Source organism: Mobula birostris, chromosome 6, assembly GCF_030028105.1.
Source record: "Mobula birostris isolate sMobBir1 chromosome 6, sMobBir1.hap1, whole genome shotgun sequence".
NCBI lineage: Eukaryota > Metazoa > Chordata > Chondrichthyes > Myliobatiformes > Myliobatidae > Mobula > Mobula birostris.
The window spans coordinates 42,768,224-42,795,744 of record NC_092375.1 but is presented as its reverse complement, the minus strand read 5'-3'; the positions used below and the strand labels follow the sequence as shown (position 1 = coordinate 42,795,744).

The 27,521-nt window shown below is 41.2% G+C and overlaps 1 protein-coding gene across 3 annotated transcripts in view; it reads right to left on the bottom strand.

The window, feature by feature from the left end:
* hao2 (hydroxyacid oxidase 2 (long chain)) overlaps nucleotides 1–27,521 on the bottom strand; it is a 91,093-nt gene that overhangs the window by 47,892 nt on the left and 15,680 nt on the right. For 2 of the 3 annotated variants that reach the window (XM_072262248.1, XM_072262249.1), the window contains one exon: nucleotides 19,057–19,253. The exons of the other annotated variant lie outside the window; for it this stretch is intronic. In XM_072262248.1, the coding sequence (XP_072118349.1) occupies nucleotides 19,057–19,136 (80 nt within the window). In that variant the 5' untranslated portion in view covers nucleotides 19,137–19,253. Of the gene's footprint in view, nucleotides 1–19,056; nucleotides 19,254–27,521 lie in introns of those variants that run through there. 3 annotated transcript variants of the gene reach the window in all.

The window sequence follows — 27,521 nt, the reverse complement described above, 5'->3', positions numbered from 1 at the left end:
AGTACCAAATAAAATAGCCGTTGTTCATACAGAGCTACGTGTCATGTACATATGATGTTAACATTTTAAAAATTGACAAATGAGAACCAGACTATGAAAGGATTACAAATAGCTTCATTCAAATCTTGAAAGTAATTTGAATTTTATCCGATGCATACTCATTCATAAGCAGAAAGATATATGGAATGTGATCAAGGTTTTACCCACTTACAAAGATCTCAGAACAGGGAAGCTAGCTTTATGAAGGTTCTATTAAGCTTGCATTCTATGCTTCAAGCAGAAGAAGATTATATGGTATATATATAGTGAAAATAAAGCAAAAACAGCAATGTTGGTAGACAGGAATGATGAAAATAAAGCTTATTTTTTTTCCCCAGATTTGGGCATTGCTGGAACAGTGGGAACATATCTCTGTTTTTAGAAAAATTTAGTAAATTGAGAGTCAAGGCAGTTTCTCTGACATGGGACCTCCCAACCTAAAGAGCTTCACCCTAATTTTATCCCCTTCCTCCAATCCCTTTCCACTGGGAATGTATGTTTTGATTGAGATACCCTTCGAGTCATACCGCCCAGAAATCCCGATTTAATCCTAGCCAAATCACAGGACAACTTACAATGACCAATTAACCTACCAACCGGTACGTCTTTGGACTGTGGGAGGAAACCAGAGCGCCCGGAGGAAACAGACGCAGTCATGGGGAGAGCATACAAACTCCTTACAAGCAGTGGTGGGAAATGAACCCGAGATCCCTGTACTCTAAAGTGCAGTACTGTGTCACTCCATGGAATATTGAATAATAATGTTTTGACTCTGGCCACGTGCCAGATGCAGGCAACTACTCCTCAAATTTGTTTTCTAAAGTTGCCTTATCTCAAGGCGCATCTGAAACCATTTCAAATTAAACTGTGGGAAACTGTTGTATAATTAAGAATTGTGGTCTGACTGCCCTCTCTAGATATTATTTTCAATGGAATTAACCTATTCATACTATCACTGTTAAAATAGAGAACACTTAATTTACATAATTACATATGTAAAATTCCATAATTTAATGAATTAAATAGTGTAAATTACACTTACTTAATTTAGCATTTGGATATTTCTGATGAACTAAACACCTGAAATATATTGTTAAATGATGCATACGTGATGAACTGTTACAGATTATGGGTGACACAATAGCACAGTTAATTGAACTGCTGCCTTTCAACTTCAGCAATCAGAGTTCAAATCCAGATTCCAGTGCTGTCCGAGTGGAAGTTTTTCATGCTCTCCTTGCAATGGTGTTAGTGACCACAGGCTGCATAAACTCCCTCTCGCTTACCAAATACATGGAGGCTGGCTGGTTGACTGGTCATCGTAAATTGCTCTGAGTGTGCAGATCAGTGAGTGGGACAATAAAAGAGGACTAATGCAGGTTCTCGTTGGTTGTCATGGGTTTGGTGGGTGGGAGGTCTTTTTGCATGCTGTATTGTTCAATGATTCTAAGTATTTGTCATGTAATACTAATGTATACAGCAAGAATACTAGATAAAAGCTAAATTGTTTTATATCTTGAAACCAAATTTAAAAGGTTTAGAAATTTCTGTAGGTGCTTCATGCACTACAAATCCACTGATCTGTGATATAATCTAAACCTGGAGGTTACCTTTAATGGTACCAAGTTTATTATACTTTTCCACAATTTCAATAGATAAAAAGAGACTAAATCAAGCTTGAAGTCTTAGCCACCAAAGTAATTTCCATGGAAACCAGAGTGGGTTTCAGGTTTGTAGGAAGACACATCTCAAGTCAATAAAGAAACCTAACAAGAAATAAAATCCTATCTGTGCAATTTCTAAGTTTTGAAAGAATAACAAGTTTTATAAGTTTATTATTTTTCCTAGTTGAAAAGAGAAATTATTTTGAACAAAAAACTTTCATTTTTTTAAACCTGGTCCATTCAGGATAATTGGTTCCAAATTCCCTTAATGGGCAGATTACCCAGAGAGGTCATTGTGTGGAATGAACTCTCATTGTTAAGGGCATGCTTTACTTTAATTTAAAAAAAAAATCAATGGTCTGCCCAAATGCTATTATAATTACCATGAAGAGAATATAACAGCAAGGAGTTGCAACTGGAAACAGAGGAACAGTGTTTGCCAGTTAGTGGTCCTAGAATGAACAGGCATTAGCTGGAATGGGTGTAATTGCAATAAGTCTTACAGAACCTTGAAGTGTACATAATCATATGAAACCCATTTTTACTGGGCATCTCTAGAAATATGGTTGGTTAGCCCCTCGCTAACAAGCCAATGGACAAAGCGGTGAGAAAACCTCCTTTCTCAAACTCCCGTACATCTAGGGTCAATATGACTGGGATCCAACCAGGCCAGAATGGCCGGGAAACACACACAGAGTGCTGGAGGAACTCAGCAGGCCAGGGAGGATCAATAGAAAAGAGTACAGGCAACGTTTCGGGCCGAGACCCTTCGGTAGGAGTGTTGGGATGTTTCAACCACCTGCACCCTGATCTGACAAATACCATGTAAATGCTGCCCACTGCAATCACCCATCAACAAGAAATAACAGATCGTTACTAAAATAAAGGTGTATTTATGAATGTTAACTTAATCAAAGAGTTGTTGAAGAAGAAAGAAAAAAAGAAGCGCATTATAATTAAAAGAGTCAAATGTGGACAAAGTTGGAGCTCAGATCTTGCAAAAACCGGAGGGTTCCACGTACTCGTGGTGCCAACTCCTATTCACCGATCACCAGTAGAACTTTCCACCTTGGACTCCATCGAATCATGCATTCCGGTTGGATTGAATCCCACAACCGGCTCTCTCGATCTTCGTCTCTCTCAATTTCCCACCAAAAAGGGCCTCAACCACTTTAGTGTCTGTCACAAAACCTCTCTGCCCAGCTTTCTCTAGAACCTTCTCCCAATTCCACCATCCTGATTGGCTGATCTGGCATTCCTAAGCTGAACAGCACAACCCCTTATCTTTAACAGTAACCCAAACACTACCAGCAAAACACACTGCTTCTACAGAAAACTATTAAATGAAATACCCTATAGCATTAGCACTAAAATCTTAACCGAAGTGTTACATGTTTATATAGCCAGGGTGTCTAAGACTTCAGCACAACACCATAGTAATTTTATGTATTATGCTGTATTGCTGCAGAAAAAAAAAACACAAATCTCATGACGGGTGAGTGATGATAAATCTGATTCTGATATGGGTCTCTGTTGTGGACTGAGAGTGGGAAGGGGGCAGGGAGAAGAGAATCATGGTTGGGAAGAGGGGAAGGGACAGGGGACGGAGCAGGAGAGACATTCTGTAATGATCAATAAACCAACTATTTGGAATCAAATGACCTTGCCTGGTGTCTCAAGGCTGGGTATGTCTGCACCCATGCCACCCCGCCCTTGGCACTCCTTCTTTGCCACCTGTCCCACAACTCTCCCACAGTGCCCCACTCTTTCCATTCCCAACATCTATTTTATTGCTCCCACCAGATTTACAAACTCAGTCTCCACTCCAAGTTGACAAATTAAAGGACTGTGCTAAAATCTTCAGCACCCAGGCTATAGATATGTACCTGAGACACTTGCACAGTGTGTTCAGGAATGAGATTTGAAGGTGAGCAGTTGGACCAAGACTGCAGATTGATTCCCACTTCCTCATCTGGCTCACAGAATTGGCCAATTAGCCTAGAAACAATCAGCTACATCCCGCTCCCCACTCCTCCTACACTCCACCATGGCCCCACTGTAAAATTTGGATTATGTTGCAGCACTAATTATCCATCACCCATTGGCACTGAATGCTAATGCTGACTGCCAGCCTTCAAATGGTGCCACTATTCACCATCATAAAGTTGTGGAGGTGGGAGGTTCAGTGATTCCGAAGCTGTCAGGACGAATTATCAAATTTTAATCGTAATGTCTGGTGAAGCTGCATTGGGATGAAGGAGTTGAGAGTGATTATATGTAGGAGTGAACGTTATTGGGGAGAGTGTTCAAATCTTAGTTCTTACACTGGGGCCAAGGTATCCTCACAGTTCATTATACTGTCAGGAGGCTTAGCAATAGATGAATTTGGGAGACCGATGTAAACCAGAGGAGAGAGATTTCAATCACAGTCACCATGATCATTGATCTATTCACATTAATTCCATTACACACACACACACACAGACAAGAGATTCTACTGGTGCTTTCTGGTTTAAGATGGTGCTGGTGAATGGAGTGAAGCCCACTGACTACTTACTGGTAGCAAACAAAACAAATAATACAACTAAATATTTTATCAATAACATTTTTTTGGTAAAATTTATGGTAAACAATCACTGCTAAACAATGGAGAGTGGAGGGAAGGCGCGGCTCTGTCAAGGTTCAAAGAATGAAGGAGCTAGGAGAGCTCGAGGCATAATCGGGGTGAGCTCAAGGCATATTTGAGGCTAAGTCAGGGTGAGCAGAGCGGAGGAGAGGCCTGCCACCTAAGTCAGGAGTGAAATTTGATCAATTTAAGCGCCAGGCCAATTTGGAAAGGCCAGCTATGGACCAAAATATGGCTGCACGGTCCAGGCATATCATGTGACAAGGCCCACGTCCCAGTGGGGGAAACGACCCTACATCTTGACAATTTAAACAATGGGCCTGATGGATTGAAAAGGCAGGGTGTTGGGACAAGAGGCGAGGGTCAGGCCGGTTCTGCTTGCTGCTCTGTGGTGTTTACTCGGCTCCACACCAAACTGAGGCTGAGGTGGTGGCCTGCTCTAGCTGCTCCGGGCTCTATGACGCTGACTTGGCTCTGCACTGAGCTGAGGCTCAGTCTGTGGTCTGCTCCGGGCTCCGTGTCTGAGGGCTCTGCGACATTTATTCTGCTCTGCACTGAACTGAGGCTGAGCTGTGGCCTGCTCTAGGCTTTGTGTCTATGGACTCGCTTTTGTTTTGCATGTTATTTGGTTACTTTTATTGTTTGTATGATTTGTTCTTTTCCCTCTCTGCACATTGGGTGTTTGACGGCCTTTTTTTAAATGAGTACTTTTGGGTTTCTTTATCTTGTGTCTGGCTGTAAGGAGACGAATCTCAAGGCTATATAATGTAAACATGGAAACATAGAAAAACTACAGCACAATACAGGCCCTTCAGCCCACAATGCTGTACCAAACATGTACCTACTTTAGAATGTATGCATACCCTGATAATAATTGTCCTTTGAACTTCGAAATTTGGAATTCAGAATAATGCACAGAAAAAATAGAGGAACTCAGCAGGTCAGGCAGCATCTAAGGAGAAGAATTAACAGCTGAAGCTTCGAGCCGAAACCCTTCATCAGGATTGGAAAGGAAAGGGGAAGAAGCCAGAATAAAAAGGTGGGGTGAGGAGAAGGATTACAAGCCTGCAGGTGATAGGTGAAGCCAGATGTGGAGAAAGGTAGGTGAGTGAAGGAGGGGGGATGAAGTGAGAATCCGGGAGGCGATAGGTGGAAGAGGTAAAGTGCTAAGGAAGAAAAAACATTTGATAAAATTCCTTTCCAGTTCTGATGAAGGGCCTCAGTCAGAAATGTCAAAAGTTAATTCCTCTCCTCAGATGCTGCCTGACCTGCTGAGTTCCTCCAGCATTTTGAGTGTGTTACATTAATTCCATTGTTAGAAATTTCTGCCAAACAGGAATTATTCAACTTCATTCCAGTTACAGCAAGCTATTTTGTTTTTGAATCAGTGATAAAGAGATGCTCATTGTAAACTGGCTATTTCCCAAAAGGAAATAAAACCAGTAGTTCTATTAGACAAAATAATTCATCAGCAAAAATCCTTTAAATAGTTCTACAAATGAGAGAGGAGTGCTACACCTAATACCATCCTGCTGCAGGAGAGAACAGCTTATGCTGAAGTTTTGCTGATGTCCCTCAACCTAGAATAGGGGAGAAGACCACATAAAGTGGTAGATCTTCTGAGACCCAGAGAGGAGAGGGAGGCTGGTTGTGAAGATGAAGAACCAGGTCACATTAGGTACATTAATGGCTTAGACGGTGCACAATGACAACTTAATGGGAGAAAATGACCGATCTGCAACTGGGGGAGAATTTGCTGGGCTTGGTCTCCACCCTCAGAATCAATAAACCAGGTCACAAAGACGACGAAAACCCAGGAGGGACTGGATGCACATCAGTGTAAAAAATATGCTGAAATGGTTAATCCACTGGTTTAAAAAGACAAAAAACAATTTACTTTAAGCATATACCCTTTGACCTCTTAATTCTTCTAACATTTGCTGTGTGCACATTGCTCTTTTACATTTAAAAGTGAGATTTGTGTAGATAAAAACATTGTCTGACATTTCCATTATTAACATGAGTAGAGATTGGTTCTTGCTCTACTTGCCATTCATCTCAAATTTCTATTCCATTTAATAGTTGAGTTTAATACTTCCTACAAATTGATTCCCTGATGAAATAATCAGTATTTGAACATGAGGGGAAGAAAAAAAAACACAGTAAATACCTGTTTAAAAAAAACAAATACCAGGACTGGATCACAACTCCTCTCTACTGTTTGTTTTTGGAATCAGCAGTAACAAGTATGAGTGATATCCAAAAATAATACAGCAGATCTTATCTATAATTTCTTTTGGAACAATGCCAAAGAGATCTTCTAGGGAGCAGAAGATGTTTATGTAGTTTCTCTAAGAACAAGGGAGCTATAAACTATGTGTATTTGAAATGTAAGTACAGCACAGCATGGGAAAGGCTGATGAAAATTCAAACCATATTACCATGTTCAGTTTCCTGTGTGCACACTTCAGAAAGGGATTTTTTTAAAAAAGCTGATGTTTTCACTTTCTTTTCCTGATATTAACATCTACAGCAGACCAATTGCAAGACTGTCTGGAGAAGATTGCTTACATCATTCAGTACATTGAGTTTTTGACAGTGTGAGTGTGGAACATCCTTCTGTTCACCCTCAAGTATTTTCACTCCCATCCCTTCTGCATTTAAGATGAATATATCAAAACAAAGAAAGAAAAATATTGTAGATTGTAGGGAGGATTTAAACTCTGTTATTTCAATTGGGCCTCCTAAGGTGATACAATATTCTTAAAACCAAACTACAGACTTGTGCTTAACTTCACAATAGTTTCATTTGATCAGACGTTTATTGTACAGATGGGAATTCTATTTTAACAGCAGTGGAAGCAATTTCAAAAAAATCACTTATACTTAGATAATGTACTGTATGCATACCGCCAAAAGAATTAGCCCATTTTAGACGTGGAAATATCCAGGAACCACTTCAGAATTATGACAGGTCGGTGAAAATTAACATTTCCTTTTCACATTCATTTATTTCACCATTTCTTCTTTCTTTTCTCTCCCATTTGTATTGTTGGTGTGACCTTCTGTAATGAGCCTAGAAATGTTATATTCAGTAATGTTGTCATTAGGCTACAGGTATTAGTCAGGGGTAATTAACCTTAGAGTGCAATTCAGAACTGACAGATTTAATCCACACACATATGCCTCTACTGAAAACTTCACTTGGGGTAGAGGAATATATGAACTCCTGAAAAGGAAATCAAAATGTTCAAAGGACTGAATATTTCTCTAGCTTGGCATTCCACTCCAGTAATGCAATCTGGTTCACTTAAAGGTCTGTGACCTAGAAATTCTTTCTCTCAGTACAAAGTTTTTGCGTACCTAGTGAAGAAATTTTATCAACGTTTCATGCCTACAGGTATTTGGATTTGCTCAAACGCATCAGGTGGTACATTATACTGTGTATGACTTAGTATCATGTCTTGTAATTTATTTCATCATATATAACTGCAATTGGTACTGGACTTCACAATGCTATGAAATCTGTCCAGTTTTACAGAGAAAGAATTTCTAGGATTTTTCACAAGAGTTAATCTTGAACATTTGGACTTCCTTCTACTACCCTATCATTGTGTATCAAACAGTCATTTCACATGAGGCAACATTTCACCTGCAAATTTGTTGGGGTTGCCTATTGTGTCCCGTGCTTCTGATGCAGAGTTCTCGACATTGGTGAGACCCGTTGTAAATTTGGGGACCACTTCGTCGAGCACCTCCACACCATTTGCCAAAAGCAGGACTTCCTTATGGCCAAGCCTTTTAATTTCCATTCGCATTCCCATTCCAACGTGTTGGTCCATGGCCTCTTCTTGTGCCAAGATGAGGCCACCCTCAGTGTGGCATGAATATCGATTTCTCCTTCTGGTAAATAAATTTCACCCACCTTCCTCAATTCCCCACTCGGACCTTTTACTGTCTATTACTTCCTCCTGGGTTTCCTTCCCGTACCCTTTCTCCCATTGTCCACTCTCCTCTCCTATCAAATTCCTTCTTCTCCAGCCATTGACTTTTCCCACCCACTTGGCTTCACCTATCACCTTCCAGCTAGCCTCCTTCCCCTCCCAACTTTTTATTCTGGCATCTTCGCTTCTTCCTCCTCAGTCCTGAAGAAAGGTCTTGGCCTGAAATGTCGACTGAATATTCATTTCCATAGATGCTGCCTGACCTGCTAAGTTCCTCCAGCATTTTGCATGTGCGTTGCTTTGGATTTCCAGCATCTACAGAATTTCCTGTGTCTGTGATTATGTATCGTGACTGGGTAGGAAATTAGTTCAATGTTTATATAATTATGAATCGGGGGGATACAATAAAGCGGAAGGTCCTTTCTGGAGTAGACTGGATGGAGATCACATAATGATCCATGTTTCTGATACACAATTTCAGGAAACCATTAGTCGTGTTCACAAAATTGCCCATAGCTTTGAATTTCTTTCTGTAAATTGACAGTGTTTGCAATATTGTCATAGAGCCAGGACTTAGTCGGTTCAGGATGACAGATGAAGTATATCAGGAAAAGCAAATTGCGATAGAGAAAAATGTAAGTCATACATAGTTTATCAACAGATAGAGATTCTAACTTGAAGTTCGTCCAGCTAAAATGGGAGTTTCTGGCCTTTGTGTTTCTTGCTGTCTGCTGCTCTCCGCTCAAAGCAGAGAGGATGAAGGCTTCTTGTTGGAAGCTTCAATAAAGACTGAATTACGGCAGTGGGCTAGAAACTCTGACAATGTGGCATGTCAAACTTCCCACTTTGGTTCACTTTGATCTTCGCTGACACAGGCAGAGCAGTTAAGTCTCATCAGATCTACAGTAGAGTACTGGAGTCATGATAGAGTTAGGTAGCATGCAAACAGGCCTTTCAACCTTACTCATCCAAGTCAATCAAGCTGCCATCTAAGCTAGTCCCATTTTCCCAAATTTGGTCCATATCCCTCTAAATGTGTACTTTTCCAAATGCCTTTTAAATGTTATTGCACCCACCTCAACAACTTCCTCTGGCAGCTCATTCCATATACACACCACCCTGTGTGGAGAAAGTTGCCTCTCATGTTCTTATTAAATCTTTCTCCTCTCTCTTTCCAGTCACCTTCTGGTTGGATGTGCCTTCAGTAGGTGACAGTGCCAGAGCCACTTAATTTGAAAATCTTGTTTCCAGATTTGAGGTCTCAACTCAAAATGCCAACTATTCATTTCCCTCCATAGGCACCAAGCCCCTCCAGTATTTTGTGTGTTGCTCTGGATTTCCAGTATCTTCAGTCTCTCTTGTGTTTCCATCTATCTGTTCCTTCTTCATTAGCTTCCGCTGGTCAATGGACACAGTCTTCTTCAGACCCTCTCCCCCTTTATTCAATAAGATTGGATGCCCAACAAGACCATAAAGTTGTGATTTTTTTTTCTTGAACCCATTCTTCAATTTTCCATAGAATTTGTAACAATATTTGCAGCCCAGTCCAACTGAATTGTGGCCCACTGCTCAACACCATTTGCCCAGTAATAGTTGACACTATTTCCTGCACGGGGAACACTCATCCTCTACGGTAGCTTGTCGACCTCAAAGTTGTTAATTACTAGGATCTGTAATTCACCAGCAGTTGGTCACAACCAATCTAGACTTTCTCCCTTGAAGTCTCATTGTTCAAAGTGAATGGATTCAGTTCTTCCTATTCTAATTCATTCCACAGGTGGCCAACAGGAGCTTAGAAAGTTATGAACAATTTATCGGTGAAGAAATACTAAAATTAATAAGGGAATTCTGCATGATGGCACCAGTGTATACCTAAGAGATAGAGGAGATCATTACCTCCCCATTGGCTGGTACTGTTGACTTTTTCATTAGATGCTAACAGTGTGCAGGCCTCTAAAAGTGATGATGTAATTAGTGTGGTGTAAATGGGACAGAGAAACCCAGACTGTAGTGGTACTACAAATTACTCACAATGTCTCATTTATACACATTTTAAGAGTTGGCAGTTGCTTAGTGATGGTCTAAATTAGAGAAAATAAAATTAGAACCACACAAACATTGTGCAAAACCAATTAGAATCAAGACACATGTACTTCTAATTTACAGTGGCTTCCTGCTTCGGTCATACACTCCAACAGTCTATCCCAGAGCCTTAGTCAAATCGGTCTGCATTGCCAGTTAGATGTGCTGGTAGCCAACCAGATAATCTTTCCAGGCTGCCCCAGTACAATTTTTATCAGGTAAGAAAGCTCCAAAAATCAGTTTGCAGCCTATACAATAACTGCCAGAACAATCAGTGAAGGGAAAATATTCTTGAATCAGTTATGGAACAATTAGAGACAAAAGAGAATGCAGATGCTGGAATCTGGAGCAAAAAAAAACCAAATCACTGCAGGAACACAGTGGATTGAGTGCAACTGTAGGGGGTGGCGTGGGGTGGGAGAGGGGGCAGTTGGTGGGAAGGGACTATCATTGCTAACAATTGCATCAGGAATAGGAGGCAACTGTTATATTAGAATGACTATTTTTAATCTGCTTATCATCACATTTCTGTATTTCTGCCACTTTACTGATTTTTAGCAAGTTATTTCTATGGCAGCATTTAAATAAAGCCCAGTTTTGCTTTAGATTGTTAACTTTTAGTACAGGGGAGCTTCGGGTGTTGCTCAGGGAGTCGAAAATGTATGGAATGTGGAGAACAAATTTTGATTTAATTTCCTGTGTATGTGTGTGTGCTGTGAAAATTGTCCAATACTGGATTCCAGTAATGAAACTTGCAGTGAATCACATGCCCTTAATAAGTTTATATAAGTAAGTTTTTAAAATAACTACAATAACTGCAGGGATTCAGAAAGATCACAGATTCTAATGCATGTTGCATAACGTGACAAGATGTTCCTGGAACATCACATTCACATTAAACCACACAATACTCCCAAAAACAGATTTGATATTCTCCAAAATTAGTAGCCAGTTCCAAGCGCCCGGAGGTATACAGCCATAAATCTTAGGTTTGGGAATTACATAATGATTGTAGCTCTGAATTTCAGGTAACATTTTTCAACTAGCAGAAGTAGCAGCCTTTCCCTTGGCAAAACGTGTTACTGATTTCAGACCGACAGCTTCAGATCATGACAAAGTTGGCACTAGAACTGCATCCAAACCCTTTCCAGGCAGCTGGATAGATTCAAATTCAAATGATTAACATGGAAAAAATCTGGTGTCAGTAACAGCAACTGAAAAAACCACCAGGTTGTAATAAAAGCTGACCTGATTCATGCTCCAAGCCCCAGAGTGGCCTGTCAGTGTTAAAGATAACAGAAGTGGGCAGTAGATGTCACTGGCACTCACATCTCATGAATGAATACAAAGACTATTGAGATCAAGTGAAATTATTTGGGAATCAGCCTCTTGCTGTTCTTACTTTGCAGGAATCCAATTGAATCGGTTAATTGATAGCATACTCTCATTACTCCCTCCACTGTTTAATGTTACTAGTGTAATGGAACATTCCTGATCGAAATACAAAATTGTTCTTGTCTGTATATAGGGCTAGATTGGATCAATTCTGTTGAGAGAACAATCTCAAAGTATCTTTTTTTTTGTCAGATGTGGAAAAAGAAAATTACTCTGCCGAAGGGTTTCGGCCTGACATGTCGACTGTACTCTTTTCCATAGATGCTGCCTGGCCTGCTGAGTTCCTTTTTTATTTTGTGTGTGCTGCTTGGATTTCCTGCATCTGCAGACTTCCTCGTGTTTGTGATTGGATAATTACTCTAAATGTTGCCGTTGGGAATTCTTGTGCCTTCACTAGCATTTTACACTTTTTGGGAAGAAACATCACCAGAATGGTAGCAATTCCAAGGAATTTCCAGATAAATTCTCTTCCATTTTATCCAAATTTTTGTTATTAAGTAAAATCTCAGAAGGATTGTTAAAATACTGGACTCACTCAACCCAGCCCCAAATCACTACGTTGTTGGCAGTAGTGATTTTTACAGCTTACAGCGCAGGCTCAGGACAAACTTGTTTGAATGCCACTGAGTGGCTACCTAATCTTAAGTGATATGATTGGCATTATACCATACTATTAATTTTACAACAGACAGAAGTCTGCATTGAAATCATATAGCAGAACTATGGTTTGTTATTCCTCTCCACCTCGTGGTGCATCGGGTGGCTACCTTGCCATTTCAATAGCATTTTTTGTCTGTTTTCCACGAGGCTGAGTTGCCAGCTTGACGCTTAACCTAGCAAAGATAGGAGCAGCTGGATTCGAACCCAGTACCGCTTGCCTTTGTAGCCTGGTGTTGATGCCACTACACTACATCGGCTGGCTAGAGATATAGAAACTGACATGGAGAACTCAGATTTTCAGTTCCTAAAGTCCTAGGGAGCGAGAATGTTCTCCTTCCCATGAGGTTTCACAGAGAAAGCATCCACTCCCTAGCCATGGCATTTTTTTAACAAGCAATGTAGCGATTAGCACATCCCTTTACAGTATCAGTGATCAATCAGTATTCAGTTCCTTTCACTGTCTGCAAGGAACTTGTACGTTCTCCCCATGAACACATGGGTTTTCTCTGGGTGCTCTGCTTTCCACTCACAGTCCAACAAAAAGAAAAGGACATCCGTTCAGCGATAACAAGATGTGGGCATGCTATGTTGGCCCTAGAAGCTCGCCACAATCATCGCTGATTTGATTTGATGCCAACAACACACTTCACTCTATCTTTCCATGTTTTAATGAATCATCATCATCGTCGTCAGGTGCCATGCCTAGTTTGAGCTTTGTCTGCCATGGCCCACACACTCCTGTTTCGGGTCAACTGGATCAATTCATTGATATTCACTTCCAGTTCTCTGGCTGCTGTCCCCATCATCATTTGCCTTTGTCTTCCTCTTACTTTCTTCCCTTCAATCTTTCCCATAATTACCATGCATTCTAACTCCTCTTTCCTAATCACATGTCCAATGAAGTTACGTTGCCTTTTCACGATCTCATACATTATTTCTCTTTTTGTGTTTGCTCTGTTCATGACATCCTCGTTAGATATTCATTTCGTCCATGATATTCTTTGCATCCTCCTCAGAAACCACATCTCTGCTCTGTTTTAATGAATAGGTGACAAATAAAACTAATTATTTTTATAGCCCTAAACCTAGGCACTCCTTTATGAATAAGATCATGGCCAGAGGCGTCCTATTGGTCAGTGGATAACTCCAATATTGTTAGTAACTGAAATAATGCTTTTAAGATCCACAGGGGAAGCCACGTCTGGCTAGGAGGTTCACACTGGGGTTATAGAATCAACACTGTAATTTCACTCTATGATAACAATGATCTGAATTCATTTTAAAGGAGTACTCTTAATTTTTACACCCAGCCTTTTTTGGAGGTAAGTTTTTATTTCAGCAAGATTCAGTTTTATAAAAGCATAAACTTTAGGGTGTATTGGAGTTGATTCCACCAAAGTGGGAAATGTAAGACCATAAGACATAGGAACAGAATTAGGCCATTTGGCCCATCGAGTCTGCTCCGCCATTTGAACATTGCTGATCCTTTTTTCCCCTCTTCAGTCCCATTCCCTGGCCTTTTCCCCATAGCCATTGATGCTGTGTCCAATCAAGAACCTATCAATCTCTGCCTTAAATACACCCAACAACTTGGCCTCCACAGCCATCTGTGGAAACAAATTCCATAAATTCACTACCATCTCTGGCTAATGAAATTTCTCTGCATTTCTGTTTTGAAACAGTGCCCCTCTATCCTGAGGCTGTGCCCTCTTGTTCTAGGAACACCCCCCCCCCACTATGGGAAACACTCTTTCCGGGTCCTTCAACATTCAAAAGGTTTCAGTGAGATCTCCCCCGCCCCACCCCCATCATTCTAAATTCTAGTGAATACAGACCCAGAGCCATCAAGTTCTTCATATGATAACCTTCTCATTCCTGGAATCATCTTTGTGAACCTCCTCTGAATCCTCTCCAATGCCAGCACATCTTTTCTTAGATAAGGAGCACAAAACTGTTCACAATACTCAAGATGAAGCCTCACCAGTGCTTTATAAAGACTCAGCATCACATCCCTTCTCCTATATTCTAGACCTCTTACAAAGAATGCTAACATTGCATTTACCTTCCTTACCATTGACTCAACCTGCAAGTTAACCTTTAGGGTACTCTGCACAAGGACTCCCAAGTCCTGCTGCATCTCAGATTTTTGGATTTTCTCCCCATTCAGAAAATATTCTGCACATTTATTTCTACTACCAAAGTGCATGGTCATGCATTTTCCAACATTGTATTTCATTTCTCACTTTCTTGCCCATTCTCCTAATCTGTCTAAGTCTTTCTGTTTCCTCAACACTACTTTCCCCTCCATCAATTTCCGCATCATCTGCAAACCTGGCAATAAAGCCATCTATTCCATCATCTAAATCACTGATACACATAAAAAAGAAGCGGTCCCAAAACTGACACCTGTGGAATACCACACTAGTCACCGGCAGCAAACTAGAACAGGATCCTTTTATTCCCACTCCGTGCTTCCTACCAATCAGTCAAAGCTCTAACTATGCCAGTAACTTACCTGTAATACCATGGGCTCTTAACCTGGTAAGCAGCCTCATGTGTGGCACCTTGTCAAGGGCTTTCTGAAAGTCCAAATATACAAGACCCACTGCATCCCCTTTATCTATCCTATGTGTAATCTCCTCAAGGAGTTCCAACAGGACCATCAGGCAAGATTTTTCCTTAAGGAAACCATGCTGACTTTGTCCTATCTTGTCCTGTGTCACCAAGTACCCCGTAAACTCACCTTTAACATTTGGCTCCAGCATCTTCCCAACCACTGAGGTCAGACTAACTGGCATCATTCCAGAGTCCAATGATTTCTGAAAGATCATTACTAATGCGTCCACAATCTCTACTGCCACCACTTTCGGAACCCTAGGATGCAATTCATCTGGTTTGGGTGACTCGTGTACCTCTAGGTCTTTCAGGTTTTTGAGCACCTTTTCCTTGTAATAGCAACTGCACTCACTTCTCTTCCCTCACACCCTTCAACATCTGGCACACGGCTAGAGTCTTCCACAGTGAAGACTGATGTGAAATAGTCATTTAGTTCATCTGCCATCTCCTTGTCCCATGTTATTACTTTTTTGGCCTCATTTTCTAGTGGTCATATATCTACTCTCATCTCTCTTTTATTTTTACGTACTTGAAAAAGCTTTTACTACTATCCACTTTGATGTTGTTTGCTAGCCTGCATTCACATTTCATCTTTTCCCTTCTAATGATTCTTTTAGTTGCTCTCTGTAGGTTCTTAAAAACTTCCCAATCCTCCATCTTCCTGCTAATTTTTGCTTTGTTGTATGCCTTCTCTTTCACTTTTACATTAGCTTTGATTTCCCTTGTCAGCCAACAGGTTGTACTATTTTGCCATTTGAGAATTTCTTTGTTTTTGAAATACATCTATCCTGCACCTTCCTCATTTTTCCCAGAAACTCACATCTTTGCTTCTCTGCTGTAATCCCTGCCACCATCTCCTTCCAATTTACTTTGGCCAACTTCTCTCTCATACCACTGTAATTTCCTTTACGCCACTGAAATACGGCTACATCAGACCTTACTTTCTCCCTATCACATTTCAAGTTGATCCCAATCATATTGTGATCACTGCCTTCCAAGTGTTCTTTTACCTTCAGCTCCCTAATCGTCTCCAGATCATTGCATAACACCCAAACCAGTATAGCTGATCCCCTGGTACACCTTCTTGGCATGCCTTTTCTATTTCCCATTGTAATCAGTGGTCCACATCCCAGCTACTGTAGGGAGGCCTATATATAACTGCCATTAGAGTCCTTTTACCCTAGCAGTTTCGTAACTCAACCCACAAGGACTCCATATCGTCCAGTCCTATGTCACATCTTTCTACCAATTTGATGCCATTCTTTACCAGCAGAGCCACGCCACCCCCTCTGCCTACCTTCCTATCCCTCCGATACAACATGTAATCTTGGATGTTCAGCTCCCAACTACAACCATCTTTCAGCCACGATTCAGTGATGGCCACAACATCATACCTGACCATCTGTAATAGTGCAACAAGATCATCCACCATATTTCTTATACTCTGTGCATTGAGTTGCAACACCTTGAGTACTGTATTTGCTACCCTTTTTGATTCTGCATCCCTAATGCACTGATACTCACCTGCTGGCTGCAATTATATCTTATCACATGCCTGCCCTTCCTGACAGTCTGACTGCATGCTATCTATACTTTTTTAGGCCCTTTGGCCCACAGTGTTGTGCTGACCATGTGACCTACTCTAGAAACTGCCTAGAATTTCCCTGGTGCATAGCCCTCTATTTTTCTAAGTTCCATGTACCCATCTAAGAGGTTCTTAAAAGATCCTATTGTATCTGCTTCCACCACCGCCACTGGCAGTGCATTCCACGCACCCACCACTCTCTGTGTGAAAAACTTACCCCAGACATCCCCTCAGTACCTATTTCCAAGCACCTTAAAAATATGCCCCCTCGTGTTAGTCGATTCAGCCCTGGGAGAAAGTTTCTGGCTATCCACATGATCAATGCCTCTCATCATCTTATACACCTCTATCAGGTCATCTCTCATCCTCCGTCACTCCAAGGAGAAAAGGCCAAGATCACTCAACCTATCCTCATAAGTCATGCCCTTCAATCCAGGCAACACCCTTATAAATCTCCTCTGCACTCTCTCCATAGTACCCACATCCTTCCTGTGGTGAGGTGACCCAGTGAGGTCTCACCAAGGTCTTATCTAGCTGTAACATTACCTCATGACTCTTCAACTCAATCCCACGGTTGATAAATGCCTACACACCATATGCCTTCTTAACCACACTGTCAACCTGCGCAGCAGCTATGAGTGTCCTACTGACACAGACACCAAGATCTATCAGATGCTCCACACTGCCAAGAGTCTTACCATTAATATTATATTCTGTCTTCAAACTTGACCTGAGAAAATGAACCACTTCACGCTTATCTGGGTTGAAGTCCATCTGCCACTTCTCAGCCCAGTTCTGCATCCTAGCGATGTCCCACTGTAAACTCTGACAACCCTCCAGACTATCCACAACACCCCCAATCTTTGTGTCATCAGCAAACTTACTAACCCAGCCTTCTACTTCTTCATCCAGGTCATGCATAAAAATCACAAAGCAAGGTCTCAGTTTGGTTTACTCCCCTGTGGGGAAGACCACATCATCAGCATCATATGCAATGAACTAAATGGATGGAAATAGAAGCGAATCATTGCTTCACCTGGACAACAGAGAGGGAGAAGACCAAAGGGAAAGTGTGGCATCTCTTGCATTTGCATGGGTATGTGATGTGAGAAGGAGAGTAGATGTAGTTAATAATGGAAGATATACAAGTACGGACCACAGCACTGCGATGCTAAAAGTGGTCCATAGAGATCTGGTAGTGGCAACACACTTGGACTTCACCTGGTCATCACAGCCTTTCCCTTCTATTCTTCTCACCTGCAACGTAAAACTCCCCTAACAAAGTTCATATTTCCCTCTAAGATGGTAGCTGATCTGCTAAGTACTCTCAAAATTTTCTGTTTCTATTTGAGATGTTGATACTCAGGCAAAGCTCTACATCACCAAATACACATTGCTAAACACTCCTTGCTTACTTGGATGTGCTGCCAGATGGAAGCAATAACCTGATCTGTTCTTAATTCATTTATATAGATCCCTCGGGATTTCAAAAAAAATCAATTACTACAAAGCCATAAAATCTAAAATGCAAGAGTGTGCAGAGATGGTTTTCACAACACTTTTATGTCTCAACTTAACAAAAACATCTCTTAGGTTCATGGACTAGAGATAATAAAAATCCCCAAAAGGTCTAGAAGTTTATTTATTCATTATATACAGAGGATTCAATACATTTTGGGAATAATTGTTAAGCAGAAGGGAGATCTCAATGTTCTATTGAATTCCTCCAGGTGTTCCTGAAATTGAATTTTTCAGAACTTAAAATATTCTATAATTTTATCTTTGTAGATACTGTTTTTCTTTTGGGAAACATATAATCAGCAGAACAGGTTGCACCTGTGAAATATCACATAATATCCTCAATTCATTAGGCTTCAGTTCTGCCAGTGTTGCCGTTGCCTGAAGTTAGTTTTCAGTCTAATTCGTGTCAGTAATGAGAAGTTTATACTAGGACTATGAGGTGTGGCCCCAGATCTGTGCCTCATGCTGCTCGGTTTAATTAGCCTTAAAAATTCTTTCAGAATTATAAAGAAAAAAATCTGCCTCTGATTGAACTAAATATAGAAAATTAAAGTCAAATTGACAAACCATTTAAAACGCCCAAAAGAAATTTCAAAAAATCAAATTTTCATTGAAGACACAAAGTCCTAATAATTCTAGGTAGTTTGTTCTCACACATGGTTTGAAATACAGAAAGCTTTAAATAAAGAGTGTTATGTAAATATATTATTATTCTCTACTGGGAATATATTGGGAAACTGCCTCCTGAAAGTCTACTAGTTAAAAGCATATATGGTCTTTTCTTTTAATTTGCTCTATCTGCATTAACTATGATTTTGTCTGTTTCTGAAAACCCCTCATGCCTGGCAAACAACAGGTGGCCTCTCTATATAATTTCAATAATTCAAACTGTAATTAAGTTATAGGTAGTTCACAAACACTCACTTAAGTTCAGTCTGCAGTACATCTCCAATTTTACTCCCTTGCACTTCCTTTACAATTATGTATGATGTGTTTGGAAGCATCCGTACTTTTAATGGAACTGTGAAGAACTGGCCGGCAATAAGACTAACGCACACTCTTTTCACATCCAGGGTTTGTGTCCAGTGAGGGTGGACGGGATGTGAACCCTCTTTCTTCAGCTGTAAGGATTGATAGGTAGATACAATTAGACATCCTTAAACAAGTTCCGAGGGAGATATTCATGTATAACATCAAATCACCATTAATGTAACATAGTTGACATTAAATGAACAACATTGTACACAAAAGGTCATAAGGAAAAATTAATTGGTGTAGGAAACAGGAGAATTATATTGTTACAATGGGATTATTTTAGTTGGAGAATAAGTCATTTTCTCACATTGACTTTTCTGCATTTTGTATTGTATTTATAATTTCTTTTGCATTGCAAAGCACTGCTGCCACCAGATAACAAATCTCACAACATATGTCGGCAATATTAAAACTGATTCTGATTCAATTAACTGCTCAAAAAGAGACCTACATACATAATTAATATAAAATAACTATTATACAATATATGCATTCCTGAAGAGAATGGAGTTATTTTCAAAAAGCAATTAATAGAAATTTTGCACAAATGTTACTTCAAGAAACCAGAAGCAAGTGTGAAGGTAAAAGGCAATAGGTAAAACCTGCAGCTTGAGTTGAGCTGCTCCTTCATTAGCTTTCCATTACCTGCTATAACAACGCATTGAAAATCTTAAAGGTGTTACATTTCTGTACACATTATCTACAAAGTCCACTTTAGATGTTTAGAATGGGAATATAACAGCACACAATACTACAATCTTTCTGAAAATGAACAGTAATCACAAGTATAGTATTTAGAGTATTCCATTCCTTCTGATGTTAAATACTTGAGGTAGATTTAAAGAATTTTAACTTTATACACCACTTTGTTTTTTTCTCCACACACACAACCTACTCATCATTCCCCTCTCTTTATTTCCTTTTTTTAAATGTAACTTATATTTATCCCACAAGAATTCTCATCAATTATTATTTTGCATTTTTCCTCATCAAGTTTGTAGAATCAATTATTTCATAAACTTAAAATCTCATTGTTTCAGGTGATAGCCCATTAGCTACCATCTAATTGCATTCTAGATATCCTGTTTCCTTGGCTGTACAACACCTGTAACTTAGCACCATTTCAACTAATGTCAAACAGCAATGAAGTTCTGGTGTTGCTGTCTATTTGAGGAATTTTCTTACTTCCCCAGTCTTCATTCCACACCCCATATGAACTCTTGTCTATCGACATAAATTAGTACCTATGAATATCAATAGAGATTGACCTAAGTAGCACAGAGCTTTCTACTAATAAAAAAACAACCTTGAAATTAGTCTGACAAACCAGTTGAGCCATATTCACATCTCTTGGCTGCACACCAGTCACTCATTATCCTGGGTGCCAAATTTGGCTCAGTGATACCCTTCATTTGAGTGATTCAGGGGGTTAATAAGTTTAAATAAAGCAACTGACACGTGCATAAACTTAAGCAAGTTTCAATGCTAACTGTTAGGGAGTATTCCAGAGTTATGTGAATATAGCAAATATTAATTTCAAGCAAGAGCCAGACTTCAGTTCTTATTGTAAATTACAAGTAGTAAATTGAAGTTAAAAGCACACCTTTGCAAGTAAGCAGGCTAGCCCACAAACTAAGAGATATGGTTTGCAAAATGGTGACCATGAGATGCTTGCATATACATATGCACGGCAAACACTAAGACAATGGGGTTGTGTTAATTGGCTTACATCAAACCAGGCAACATGGACTGAGTTCTTTGCACCATTGGGACTTGAGCTCATACTGGCAGACCAGACTGATGTCAGAATCAGTATCAGGTTTATTGTCACTGGCATATGTCATGAAATTTGTTAACTTAGTGACAGCAGTACAATGCAATACATGATAAATATAGAAAAAAGTATGTCAATTACAGTAAGTATATGTGTATATTAAATAGTTAAATTAAATAAAGTGCTAAAACAGAAATAATATAGAAAAGTGAGGTAGTATTCATGGTTTCAATATCTATTTAGGAATCGGATGGCAGAGGGGAAGAAGCTGTTCCTGAATCACTGAGTGTGTGCCTTCAGGCTTCTGTACCTCCTTCTCAATGGTAACAATGGATAGAGAACATGTCCCGGGTGATTGGGGTCCTTAACAACGGACACCGCCTTTCTGAGGCACCGCTCCTTGAAAGTGTCTTGGATACTACGAAGGCTAGTACCCATGATGGAGCTGGCTAATTTAACAACTTTCTGTAGCCTCCACTCCCCCCACCCATACCAAACAATGATACAGCCTGTCACTTAGCATATCAAATATGGTCACAGGTATAGGCAATGAATAGTTTTTTGTGTACTTCGGATAAATGTGTACTCAGAGACAGCCCTGACAACATTAATTTTGGGCATCTGGCTCTCTGCCCTCAGAAACTTCTAGAGTATTTGTGTGAATTACTTTGAAACAAAGGTGAATGGACATTCAGAGGTGTCTCCCACTGTAGATATGCAATTCAAAAGAAGCATTGTCAACCCAAAATATTGAAGTGAACGATGCCATTGTAACTATTGAAGTATTGGATCACCAGCTGATACCTTTGATCTTAAGGGTATAAACATGTGATGTACTTTTGAGCTTGTGAGCCTTTATGGAGAATGTCTCCATGAGAATGCCTGTTTTCTGTGATGGATGAAGATTTCTATATCACCAGCTTCAGTCTCTCTCCAGTGACTTCAATCACTAATATCTACCAGGAATACTTGAATGAGGTATATCATGACATCAAACTACATTCATGACTGATGTGATGTAGACATTGCTAAAGTGGTTTTTATGATTATGATTACAATAACCATATATGACAATAATATAAAACCAGCTTCATTGACCATGTGTTGAGGAAACATTATAGAATGGGGATCTAAACCAATACTGACTTTTTGAAAGCAGTAATTATCACCAAATATATTCAACCTCATAATCTCTCCATTAATTAAATATTATTAATAAGGGTTTTGAGGTTAATTCAATAATCATGTTTAAGCATAAATTATATTAATTTCCATATTTTTGCTGCTTTTAAGACATGTCTAGCAAAACTAGAGGTATTGTATGCATCATTCAGAAAATTTACCACATCCTTAAAGAATAATTTGCCAGTGGAATTTTTCACATTTTGATTTATCAGCTTCAGGGAGTTTAATATCCATAATGCAAACAGCAGATGCTGTCAAATGTAGCTACTGCATGTAACTGGGGCCTCAGTGCTGGAGAATTTGGCCTGGGCACAAAGGAATTTGGACACATGCTGAAGTGGCTAGTAGATGGGTCAACTAGCTGTCAAAAGCTGAGCTGATGCATTGGAGTTGGTGTTGGAATTTCTTCACTGAAATCTGTGAGGTGGCTTTTCAGATCTAGAAAATGGGCCTTGATGAATAAGGAACTGTATCACCTCCATCCATAACTAAGGACACAAAATATCATATTTTTAAGTTTGCTAATAACATTAAGTTAGGTGGGATCGTAGGTGAGAAAGAGAGCATGAAGCGGCTTTGAGAGGATATGACTAAATTGGGTGAATGAGAGATAGAACGTAACATGAAAAGTGAGAAGAAATTTTGATGTTCATTCTGAGTTGAATTCAGGTCACTGAAACTGACCATGTAAATGTACCAAGTGTTTAGGAAGGCAACTGGTAAATTGCCTTTATAATGAAATATTTTAAGCAAAGGAGTCTACCTGCCTCTGTACAAGGCCTTCATGAGACTTCCCCCAGAGTGCTACGCATAGCTCTGGGCTCCTTATCTAAAAAAAAATTCTTGTCATGAAGGGAATATAGCAAAGATTCACTAAACTGGTTCCAAAGATGATAAAAATTGAGTAAACTGAGAGAGTAATCTCTAAATATCAGAATGACAAAGTCACTTTGAGACTTCCAAAATTCGTTCAGGCGACTGGATGAGAGAGAGGATGTTTGCCCCGTCTGAGGAGTCAGGAATCACAGCTCCCAATCTCAGAAATAAGGTGTAGGCCAGCAGGTAATGGAGAAATGTCTTAATGCAGAAAGTGATAAGACTTTAGAATTCTCCACTCCAGAGGTGGGCTGTAGAGACTGAGCTAATTCAAAACATAGCAACACATTGATGGAAGGAAATGAAGGTATGACAATTAGTCAAGAAGCTTCATCAAGACTGGAAGGAACAAGGGGGACAGCCAGTACAAAAGGGTAGGGGAGAGGGGTAGAACAAGAAATGGTGGGCAAATCCAGGTGAAGTGGGGATGATTTAAGAAGCTGGGAGGTGATAGGTTGAAATGACAAAAGGGCTAAAGGAGGTGAAATTTGATTGGAGAGGATGGTGGACTGTGGAATATAGGGAAGGGGTTGTGGATAGGAACTGGTAAGAGCAATACGTAGTTGATTGGCAGATGGAGATGGAGGAGGTAAAAGAGACAGGGTGATAGTGGCTGGTGGGATTAGAAATGAAGGGAGGGAATAGAGGGGAGTTATTACTGCAAGTTAGAGAAACTGACTGTCAAGGCAGAATATAAGACCGTACACAGGAGCAGAATTGGAGCACTCAGTCATGGGTGAGAGAGGGGGAGGGGGAGAGGGGGAAGGGGGAGGGGGAGAGGGGGAAGGGGGAGAGGGGGGGAGGGGGGAGGGGGAGAGGGGGAGGGGGAGAGGGGGGAGGGGGGGAGAGGGGGAGAGGGGGGGAGGGGGAGAGGGGGGGAGGGGGAGAGGGGGGAGGGGGAGAGGGGGGGAGGGGGAGAGGGGGGGAGAGGGGGAGAGGGGGAGAGGGGGGGAGAGGGGGAGAGGGGGAGAGGGGGGGAGAGGGGGGGAGGGGGGGAGGGGGAGAGGGGGGGAGGGGGGGAGAGGGGGAGAGGGGGGGAGAGGGAAGGGGAGGGAAGAGGGGGAGGGGGAGGGAAGAGGGGGAGGGGGAGGGAAGAGGGGGGGAGAGGGGGGAGAGGGGGGAGAGGGGGAGGGGGAGGGGGAGGGGGAGGGGGAGGGGAGAGGGGGAGGGGAGAGGGGGAGGGGAGAGGGGGAGGGGGAGGGGAGAGGGGGAGAGGGAGGGGGAGGGGGGGGGAGGGGGGGAGGGGGAGGGGGAGGGGGGGAGGGGGAGGGGGGGGGGAGGGGGAGGGGGAGGGGGGGGAGGGGGGGGGGGAGGGGGAGGGGAGGGGGAGAGGGAGGGGGGGAGAGGGAGGGGGGAGGGGGAGGGGGAGGGGGAGAGGGGGGGAGGGGGAGGGGGAGGGGGAGAGGGGGGGAGGGGGAGGGGGAGGGGGAGAGGGGGGGAGGGGGAGGGGGAGAGGGGGGGAGGGGGAGGGGGAGAGGGAGGGGGAGGGGGAGGGGGAGGGGGAGAGGGAGGGGGAGGGGGAGACTGAGGGGGAGGGAGAGAGATAGATTGAGATTGAGATGTGGGAATTCTGGGAGACCTCCAGTTTGCCAGATAACCACATCTGTGCCAGATGCACTGAACTGTAGCTCCTCAGAGAATGTGTCAAGGAACTGGAGCTGCAGGTCAATGACCTTTGTCTCATATGGGAAACTGAGGTGGTGATAGATAGGAGCTAAGGGAAGTTATCAGCCCTAAATTGCAGGAGGCAGGTACCTGGGTGACTGTCAGAAAAGGGAAAGGAGGCGGGCAGCTAGTACAGAATACCCCTGTGGCTGTTCCACTCAATAATAAATAAACCACTTTGGGTACAGTTATGGGGGCGGGGGGTGGGGGAAATGACCTACCAGGGTTGAGCCTCAGCAGCCAGGTCTCTGGAACTGCGGTTGGCGCTGTGGCTCATAAGGTAAGTGGAGAGGCGGGGACTGCAGTAATGATAGGGAATTCCATAGTTAGAGAAATAGACATGAGATTCTGTGGACGTAATAGAGACAACCAGGTGGTATGTTGCCACCTGTCCACCCCGAAAAGGAAAAAAGGGAGATATCGAAAGTAGAAATTAAGCTGTTTCCACAGATGAGCACAAAGAAGTTGCCGTTAAGTGCCATTGTAGCTCCGCCCCCACCTTGTTGTGACAATTCAAACAATTTCAATATCTTACTTCAGAATTGGCTTCTATACTTGTGTTGGAACTCATCTATTAGGGTCTAGCCCTCACCTCCATTAGTTCCCTAAATCATTTCTCCCATCTGCACCGCACAAGTTAAGAACGTAATGAAATACACTCCTCTGGATGAATGTAGCTCAAATGATCCTCAAGAAGCTCAACATGGTGTAGAACAAAGCAGCCATTATGTATGTGCCCCCCCGGCCTCCACCCCCACGCCCCCACCATACACAGTGGTTTCAGGATATACTACCTAAAACCCTAAAACATCCAGCTGCTGCTGCTCAACAACTCATTTTGATCAGAGCAGCAGAATTAGTTACAAGACTTCGGCAGCAGGCGAAACAGAACACACTCTCCAAAATCTTTAAAGATCATACAGTGGAGATAATGGATGAATTGTTACATAATCCCGGAACTTCCTCCCTAACAGCATTGTGGAAGTACCTTTACCACATGGTTCAAGAAGGCAGCTCAGCCCATTCCCCTGAAGCGAATAGCATCACTCATGTTCAATGATGAAAATCTTTAAAAATAGGCATCAAACCACAAGTGGCAAAAAAGTAGTCCCTTTCTCTGTCTGCTGTGTTATCTACTCTGCATGAAGGCAGCCCAACTTTTGTGCTTAGCTGCAAACACGTGATGATTAGTGAAAGTGAACTGTTTGTATCTGTTTAAGCCAGAATTTACACAGTTTCTGTGTTCAAAGATGTTTTATATTATACAGCCAGTTTTGATTACCCAGTTCAAAGGAGCTTGGCCTGGCAGAAAGAACATTAAGTGTCCATGATTAAATGATACCTTTTTCCTATGATTTATGAAAAATGTATGCATATACATTAAAAATCTACATGATCTTATTTTGGACAAATGAGGAAAAATGAATACTTTTTACAACTTGCAAAAATATTACTTTTTTGTTGTTGAGAAACAATTTCCTTTGTAGAGAGGTAGCACATGCTCTTGGCTAACTGATCAGAGTAGCTATGCTACCAGGTATAAAGATGTGTTGACAGATTTATTAGGTTAAGCAGAATCTTTCTGACGGCTAATGCAGTTATCAGGAATGGACATCCAGTTTACCTGCCTGTTTATAATTCAGTAAGGAACGGGACTCAAGGCGAGCGATTACTAATTCGTCGATTCATCATTATTTGGAGAAAAATCCACACTCGGCAAGGAAAGTGTGTAATTGGCATTTAAGGTTTAACAAGCTGTCACGTGCAATCAGGAGCATGGATCTGAGATGTGATGTGGTGCACAGAAAATTTATTGGCAGGTTGTTCGTAAAATTATTGGAGTCAGATTGAATTCCCACTTAAAGATTAAAAACGTCTTGCTTTTCCAACGCTGTTAGTCATAAACATATTCTGAAATTAGCAGCAGGATATTTATTTGGTTACAAAACTGTTTTCTTTTAAACGAAAATGTTCCACATATATAACTTTCTGCATTTAGTTTTTCCACGTGATGCACTATATCTTTATTGCGAAAAGCAGTCTAAGCTGTTGACTTCTTCAATGGCTCTTTACCCTGTAAAGTAGCATAATAGTGATGCTGCTGTCCTTGCAATCTAGAGGCCTGGGTTAATTACCAGTAGAAGTGCGGCAAGTATCAGCAGATTAGGTGGTGAAATTGAATTCAATTAATTAAAATCTGGAGGGAAAAGTTAACGTGATCACGATGTGATAATGTAATGGTAATCACAGAACTGAATTGTTGTGAAAGTCTGGTACATTAGTGCCCTTTAGAGAAGGAAATCATGCCATCTTTGTCTAGTCTGGTCTATATATCACAGCAGAGTATTATAGTGGCAGAAAAAAAATGCATCAGTCTATTAATAGGCACTTAGATATTCACTGGCATTTTATTACTAAATTCTGTCGATATCTTTATTCTAGGAACACCATTGAGCAGAAACTTTAAGTATCCAAATATATATTAGATTATTAGATTATGAGGACACTCAGTCCTCGTTTATTGTCATTTAGAAATGCATGCATTAAAAATTGATACAATGTTCCTCCAGAAAGATATCACAGAAACACAGGACAAACCAAGACTAAAACTGACAAAAGCACATAATTATAATATATAGTTACAACAGTGCAAGCAATACTGTAATTTGATAAAGAGCAGACCACGGGCACGGTAAAAAAATGTCTCAAGTCCCGATAGCCTCACCTCACGCAGACGGTAGAAGGGAGAAACTCTCCCTGCCATGAACCTCCAAGAGCCACAAACTTGCTGATGCAGCACCATTGGAAGCACCCGACCGCAGCGGACTCTGAGTCGTCCGAAAACTTCGAGCCT